We start from the raw sequence: 8,338 nt of genomic DNA, 5'->3' as shown, positions 1-8,338 counted from the left end.
TGTTTCTCATACAAAGTTTATTCCCTTCTTGGGACCTTTGCGTTCATAGTCTGCATCTGAGACTTTTCCCACTTTTACTCAGCTGGATCCTTTCTTACTCAAGTCTCTGCTTAGGCCTGCACTCCAAGAGACCACCCCTGTTAACTCTGTCTAAAGTAGCTCCACCTTTCTCATCATTCTGCTTTTTTCTGTCCTCATTTCAATCTGTAATTAACTTGTTGATTTCTTTGTGTGCTTGTTTACTGTCTGCCTCTCCCACTAGAAAGGGAGTTCCGTCAGAGCAGGGACCCTGTCTGTCATGTTCACTGATGTGTCTCTAGCATCTAGAATAGTGCCTGGCATACAGCCTGCACCCAGTAAACACTGGTTGAATGAGTGAGTGAATCACAGACCCATCAAGGGTCAAAAATGAACGTCACATTCCTCATGTGATCATTCCAGGGGAGACACTCCAGGGCCTGGTAGCGAATCTCACCAGTGCCATAGAAACCCTGTGTGGCGTGGACTCTTCTGTGGCCGTGTCCTCGGGCGGGGAGCTCTTCCTGCGCTTCATCACCCTTACCTCCCTGGAATACTCTGTAAGCCCCTGCCCTCCCTCGGTTACCTCTCTATTTCTCTGTTTGGCCACAAATATTCTCAGCTTTATCTGGATCCTCCCTTTCACCTCATTTTGCTCTTTTCTTCCTAGGATTACTCCAAATGTAAAAAGATCATGATTGAGCGGGGAGAGATTTTTCTCAGGAGAACATCACTGTCGAGAAATAAAATTGCAGATCTGTGCCATACTTTCATCAAAGATGGGGCGGTGAGTAGATCTTGATCACGTGTGGTGACTGGGAGCAAAGACTTTGGAGTTAGACTCCTGGGGTAAAATCCTGCCTCTGCCACTTACTTGCTGTGTAACCTTGGGCAAGTTACTTAACCTCTCTGTGCTGCAGTTTTCTCATCTGTTAAATAAGGGTAATAATAGCACCCACCTCATAGGGGTGTCGTGAGGATTAATGAGATGGTATGTGTAAGGACGCTGCACTATGCCCGGCACATAGTAAGCACTGTCTAAATGTAGATGATGTTATCATAGGTGGTTGTCATTTTAAACAGGCAGAGAAAAACCCTGGGACAGCATGGATGATTCTTGATTTGATAAGGTGTCTTACTAAAAAAAGTATTTTTTATTACTGGATATGTACTAAATTAATCTGAATTAAATTAACACAGCTCTTGTCATTGGTTCATACTGACTGTCTTCCTGCTGAATGTTAGCATTGGATTGAGATTTTTCATCTTCATTCCAAACGCTCTTACAGAGATACCGCCAAGTGTTGATAAGCTGAGTGAGGAAAGACGGGAGCTGCACATCAAGTCAGTCTCCCAGCAAAGGGGTTGTAAAACTTTTATGACGTCTCTCCCGGCAGCATGCCTTCTTTCTGCCATCTAAGCCTCCATCGACCATAAAAGTATTCACTTGCATCTGGACTCTTGTCCACTGTTTTATTACCCCTTTCCCAATTTTTGAAGTCTTTTTTTTTTTTGGAGTATGTTATTAAATAAATGACGTAATAGATGCAAGTGGAACTTGTACACAAGCCAGCTGCAAACAAAGCCATTTTGGGGCCAAGTGGAGGCAAGCCTGTGAGTGCCTCTCGCCGAGGCCTTCTTCTGCAGACTCGCTGCAGGATTCGTTTGCTCTAGTGGAGTTCAGTGTGAAATAACCACCCGCATCAGTGCTATTTTGGCTAAATTTCCAGCAGAGCTGCTCGAATTTGAACATGCAGATGAACCACCGGGGGATCTTTTAAATGAAGATTCTGATTCAGTCGGACAAGGGTGGGGCCTGAGAACCTGCATTTCTAACAAGCTGTCGGGCGAGGCCCAGAAAGGAGCTAGGGAGCTACGTCCCTCCACCTTGCTTACACTGTCCTCTGCACTCTGTTCCTCAGAGCAGAGATTACATCTAAGTATCTGCAAATTGTATCCAGTCCACAGATGGGTTGTGTTTACCCTGAACAGTGTTTATCAGTTTTTCAAAATTAGTTAGCCAACATTGAAATATTGGATTTTCAGCGCCTCTAGAAAAACCAGATGATCTGGCCACGGTGGGCCCACATGACAACAGCTGGAGCTCAGCCTTTCCACTCTGCTGCTGGCCCCAGCCGGCCCCCTGCATTCCTTTATGCTGCCTGCCTGGTGCCTGTATGCCCAAGCGTGCAAACCATGTCTTAGCATTAGGGAAGCCAACCCAAAGGAACCTAGCAGAGCCTTCAGATATAAAGGCTTCTGTATCTGAGTAACACCGCATGGAGATGTCACTTCTGCGCTTGCTACGGGAAGAGGAGACCCATAATATATTCCTCTGGCAGAAAACTTTTTCGGCTTGTATATGGGCTTAAACTCAGTGTACTATCGAGGATCTCCTTTCTGATTACAGCTGATTTGTGAGGAAGCATACGGAGAAGCTTTAGGGTACCAGGAACACGCATCAGAGGGTCATAGAGTATGGGTGATCGCCAGAAGCTTGCCCTTTTGACAGAGCTTTCTCTGCCCACAGAGAATATTAACTCACGCCTACTCCAGAGTGGTCCTGAGAGTCTTGGAAGCAGCCGTGGCGGCCAAGAAGCGTTTCAGTGTGTACATTACAGAGTCACAGCCTGACTTATCAGGGCAAGTATCTTTCCATTTGGTTATGAGCCCAGCAGTCCTTTTAAAGAGCAAACTGAGGATTAGAATCCATTGTAAGAGGAGCCAGAATAGGCCCCCAATTTGCCAATCAGTCAGCATTGCCTTTGACAGTGCCCGTTCCTGCCCCTGGAAGAAAATCACCGTGAATTTGAAGTAGGTCACAGTACAGGATCTAGTGGTTTTATTTAGTACTTAAGTCAGAGGAACAGCAACTGAAGGATTTTTATCAAGGAATAGATAATTCACCTCTCATATCTAGCCAGAACATAATAAAAGAAAAACCCTTTTTTTCTGAATTTACGTATCTTTGTGTATCCCCAAGAGCGTCGTTCTCCTAAAACACATACTTCCTTCTAAAGGACCCAAATTCTTGTTTCCTTAGTCCAGAGTCTCAGGATCTGCCCCTTAATCCATTAATATTAACTGAGTTTCCAGCTAAAGTGATTTATCATTGTCCAAATTAAGTGACTCACCATACACCACTATGGGACTTTCCTGGACTTTTTTCTAATGTTCTCAAACTGTCATTTCCAGTAAGAAAATGGCCAAAGCCCTCTGCCACCTCAGTGTCCCCGTCACTGTCGTCCTGGATGCCGCTGTTGGGTAAGCGCCTGGCTTCCCCTGCCACAATTACTTTTCCTCACCCACTCCCAGGGGTGGCTTAGAGCAGCGCTTCCAGATGGAGGGTTTGAGTCTCATTCATAAAACTGGACTGGGCAGCGTCCTGCCTCTTAACTGATAGCTGGGCTAAACCAGCAAGCTCATTATAAGGTCTTGATAGTGTACAGACAGGGCTATAGGATGTCAGGGAGAGTGGGAGTCATTTACGTGGTATCACAGTGTGTTTTAAGAGCAAGGTGCAGAGGTCAGGTCAGCACATGTGATCAGCGCTCCCTCTTCATCTGAAGACACGGGCTGCCCTCAGTGGCACTCTGGGATTCTTTGCCTCCCCTGTGCAGCTTCGCTCCTAAAGCCGAGGTGACGTGCTCCGTGGATTGGCAGCGTGCCTCCCAAGAGAAAACAGGAGTAGTAATCCCTTGGAAAGAAAACACATAAGGAGATGATTAAGGAGATTAGGAATGTGTTTAAGAGTAAACATTTTAAAGAATTCTACTAATTGCTCATTTTATTTTTTTTAAAGATCTATTTATTATTTATTTAATTTATTTTTGGCTGCATCGGGTCTCAGTTGCAGCACGTGGGATATTTCGTTGCGGCACGCAGGCTTCTCTCTAGTTGAGGCGCACGAGCTCAGTAGCTGTGGTGCGTGGGCTTAGTTGCCCCGCGACATGTGGGATCCTAGTTCCCCGAGCAGGGATCAAACCCACGTCCCCCGCATTGTAAGGTGGATTCTTTACCACTGGACCACCAGGGAAGTCCCTGATTGCTCATTTCAAAAGGTAGATTGGGGCTTCCCTGGTGGCGCAGTGGTTGAGAGTCTGCCTGCTAATGCAGGGGACACGGGTTCGAGCCCTGGTCTGGGAAGATCCCACATGCCACGGAACAGCTGGGCCCGTGAGCCACAGCTACTGAGCCTGCGCGTCTGGAGCCTGTGCCCCGCAACGGGAGGGGCCGCGATAGTGAAAGGCCCGCGCACCGCGATGAAGAGCGGTCCCCGCACCGCAATGAAGAGTGGCCCCCGCTTGCCGCAACTGGAGAAAGCCCTCGCACGAACCGAAGACCCAACACAGCCAAAAATAAAATAAATAAATAAATAAAGTAGCTTTAAAAAAAAAAAGGTAGATTGGCCTTCACCCTACCTGCAAGATTCTTGAATTACATAACATTTTTCTCCAACTCCAGATCACATCAGGTCTTTAAATTTTGCTTGTATTAACGTAGAAAGGAAAATAGAATGTGCCACATGTAGTAAGGATAAATGCCGGGTCATGAAATCCTTGGCTTCAGCTACACATGTATGCATGTACATTACTGGGTGGCAGGGTGAGTTACACGTCTTATTGTGGTGTCATGACCAAAACAGGTCTTGGTGCCCCTGTAGCAGAACTGGTAACGGTGCCAGGGGTTGTCTCATGTGTTCAGTGCTCTTTGGAAGAAAGTTATGAGAGGAGCTTAACCTTGGTGAAAATGGAGTATTAATCTTTGCAGGTGATAATGCTACTGAGAAGAGCAAAGAAAAGGGAGCATTAAAGAATTGTTTTTAGGGGCGTCCCTGGTGGCGCAGTGGTTAGGGATCCGTCTGCCAGTGCAGGGGACACGGGTTTGAGCCCTGGTCTGGGAAGATCCCACATGCTGCGGAGCACCTGGGCCCGTGAGCCACAATTACTGAGCCTGCGCATCTGGAGCCTGTGCTCCGCAACAAGAGAGGCCGCGATAGTGAGAGGCCCGTGCACCGCGATGAAGAGTGGCCCCCGCTTGCCGCAACTAGAGGAAGCCCGCGCACAGAAACGAAGACCCAACACAGCCATAAATAAATAAATAAATAAATAAAACCCAAAAGTTTAAAAAAAAAAAATGTTTTTAATTTCCTCAGCTACATCATGGAGAAAGTGGATCTTGTCATTGTTGGTGCTGAAGGCGTTGTTGAAAACGGAGGAATCATTAACAAGGTAGGAGCATCAGTTCTCCACGGGCCCTTGCTCAGGGCGTGGAGCTACATCACTGACCTCAGACACCCAGCTAGCACTGTATTATTAACGATCCGTTCCTCTAACCCTGCTTAGCTTCAAGACTCCACCCCTGCAGCCAATGGCATCCCAGTTCCCATGAGCCATTGCAGCGGTCAGATTTTGTTCAGATTTCTTCCTGCTTTGGAGATTGATTTGTGTAAATTAGGAGAATGTAATTTGTATTTTTTCAAAACATGCTTTAACTGGAATTGAGTTTTTGGTTGGTTTTTCTTTTTAATGGAGCATATTTGACATCAGTATAATGTTTAAAATTTATCTGTTGCTTAACATGGAAAGATTTCATGATAGTTTGTTGTATGTGGTAATACATAACATAAAAATTTGCCATTTTAATCATTTTTAAGTGTACAATTCAGTGGCATTAATTACACTCACTTTGTTGTGCAACGATCACCATTGTCTGTCTTCAAAACTTTTCCATCACCCCAAACTGTCACCAGTAAGCAAAACTCCCCATTTTTCTCTCCCCATCCCCTAATCTTTCTCCCTCCATGATTTTTGCCTATTCTAGGTACCTTATATAAGTGGAATCCTACAATATCTGTCCTTTTGAGTTTGGTTTATTTCACTTAGCATGATGTTTTCAAAGCTCATCTATATTGTAGCATGTGTCAGTGCTTCATTCCTCTTTATGGCTGCATAATGTACCACATCACATTTGTTTATCCATTCATCTGTTGATGGATACTTGAGTTGTTTCTATCCTTTGACTATTGTAACCAATGCTGCTATGAACACGGGTGTACAATTACCTATTTGAGTTCCTGTTTTCAATTCTTTGAGGTATATACCTAAGAGTGGAATTGCTGGGTATTATGTTATTTCTGTGTTTAGCTTTTTGAGGAACTGCCAAACTGTTTCCCACAGTAGCTGCACCATTTTAACGTTCCTACCAGCAACGTACAAGGATTCCAAATTTCTCTACGTCCTTGCCAACACTTGTTTTTTTAACTATAGCCATCCTAGTAGATGTGAAGCAGTATCCCATTGTGGTTTTGACTTGTGTTTCTCTAATGACTAAGAATCTTGAGTATCTTTTCATGTGTCTATTGACCATTTGTATATCTTTGGAGAAACGTCTGTTTTCTTTTTTAAAGGTCCTCTTTAATTCCAAAGCCAGAAGTACATGTATTACGTTCACTCATATACTTTCTGTTGCTTCCACTTCAGATGTGCTATAAGATCTCACCCTTCTCCGCTTTTCTCTGACTTCCCAGATTGGAACCAACCAGATGGCCGTGTGTGCCAAAGCACAGAACAAGCCTTTTTATGTTGTTGCAGAAAGTTTCAAGTTTGTACGGCTCTTCCCACTAAACCAGCAAGATGTCCCAGATAAGTTTAAGGCAAGAGTTTTACATATTTGAAGGGGTATATTTGAGTCTAAACTGAAACCTTTGAAAAAAAACCGCAGTGCTAAGAATGTTCCATTAAGTTATTCACTTCCCACTGCTATTTTTTCCAATACTCAGGATACAAAGATAAGTTGGTGGCTGTTGAACAGCCTATTTTGTCCCCAGAATTTAAGTCTTTGTCTCTCATTCAATTAAGCACTAGATACAGGCCAAGGAGGCAGGGGAAACTGGTTAATAGTCGAAGTTTTGGCTCAGCTGTCTGGGCTCTCTTGCCATCTCCACCACTTACTAACCGTGTGACCTTGGGCAAGTCCTTTCATTGTAAGCTCTGTGAACTTCAGTTATCTGTACAAGGGTTATAACAATTCTGAGATAATCCATGGGACGAACTTAGCACAGTGCCTGGCACTTAGTAAGCTCTCTATAAATGCTCTAAATGGTTGTCTTGAGAGGTCTGGAGGAGTTAATCCAGCACACCAGTGAGGGGACACGTGGCTTAAGTTTTTCTTTAATGATCTGCTCACCCAAGCCACACTCGTCCCCCTTGCCAGTGTGCTGCACAGCTGGCTTCCCCCCGTTTCCAGAGAGCACTTTGAGGCAGGAGCACACTAATTGCTCAGGCCAAGGCCTCTCCAGTTCAGAGCCCTGAACACGTGGGGCAGACTAACGTATGCTTCCTGTCTCCTCAGTACAAGGCAGATACTCTGAAGTCCACGCAGACTGGACAGGATCTCAAAGAGGAGCACCCGTGGGTCGACTACACCTCCCCTTCCTTAATCACACTGCTGTTCACAGACCTGGGGGTGCTGACGCCCTCAGCAGTCAGCGACGAACTCATCAAGCTCTATCTGTAACCGCCGGGCCCTTTCCTGCCGGCGCACAGCTGATGCTGGGACCAGCCTCTTGGCCCCTCCATGAGCCAGGCCAAAACTAAATTGTTTTTTATGAAATTTTATCGACTAAGGACTTAAAATCATACGTCTTGGAGAATTTTTTATTCATTTCAGTCTCATCTAAAATATGTTCATGGTTCCCCTAAAACCCAACCTAAATTGTGCTTATGGTTTCCAGACACTTTCATTCATTTCCAGTTTCCAGAAATACAAGTTAGATAATGGGCTACGTGACTGATGGAAGCAGATGTGCCCCGTCCCCCCCTCATCTTCCCCACACTCCAGGCTTATTTGCCAGAAGCTTCAGTGAAAGCCATGCAGGCCTAAGAGAGCAGGGGTCCCAGCTGCAGCCCGGCGCCCCTCCAGCAACCAGCAGCCGCCCTGGACGCAGGCTACACGGTGCCGCGTGAGAAAGGCAGGAGACCCTTGCTGAATCCGCATCCGGCTTCCGGCGGTGAACGTGAGCTGAGGGCTGTCATCTCCAAAAAAGGATCAACCCGAACAGTGGAAACTAACACGAGGACCCAAGACAGGGAGAAACAGCGTCTTTGGCAGGCGTATCCTGCACGGCTCACCACTTACGAAGACGCCTTCCAGAATATTTGCAAACTTTAATTCTGTATCTGGGAAAGATGTGAATTTAAACATGTTTGGGTCCTGAACAGCTTTTTTAAAATTGTTCTTGGGAACAATTCAGCATCTTTTCAAATAAACTGTATGCAAGATTTTGATACGGCGTTGCGTCGGTACCGCAAGCTGACCC

General features: G+C 45.6%; 1 protein-coding gene across 1 annotated transcript in view; it reads left to right on the top strand.

Annotated features, from left to right (window-relative positions):
• The window catches only part of EIF2B1 (eukaryotic translation initiation factor 2B subunit alpha), an 8,672-nt gene extending 366 nt beyond the window's left edge, over window positions 1-8,306 (top strand). Inside the window, exons 2-8 of the mRNA XM_057526214.1 lie at window positions 401-578; window positions 689-805; window positions 2,549-2,661; window positions 3,214-3,282; window positions 5,174-5,249; window positions 6,548-6,673; window positions 7,372-8,306. Coding sequence (XP_057382197.1) covers window positions 401-578; window positions 689-805; window positions 2,549-2,661; window positions 3,214-3,282; window positions 5,174-5,249; window positions 6,548-6,673; window positions 7,372-7,536 — 844 coding nt within the window. The 3' untranslated portion in view covers window positions 7,537-8,306. The remainder of the gene's footprint in view (window positions 1-400; window positions 579-688; window positions 806-2,548; window positions 2,662-3,213; window positions 3,283-5,173; window positions 5,250-6,547; window positions 6,674-7,371) is intronic.
• The last annotated feature ends 32 nt before the right edge of the window (window positions 8,307-8,338 follow it).

Source organism: Balaenoptera acutorostrata, chromosome 13 (genome assembly GCF_949987535.1).
Source record: "Balaenoptera acutorostrata chromosome 13, mBalAcu1.1, whole genome shotgun sequence".
In the NCBI taxonomy this organism is placed as follows: Eukaryota; Metazoa; Chordata; class Mammalia; order Artiodactyla; family Balaenopteridae; genus Balaenoptera; species Balaenoptera acutorostrata.
This window is presented reverse-complemented; position numbering and strand designations above follow the sequence as displayed.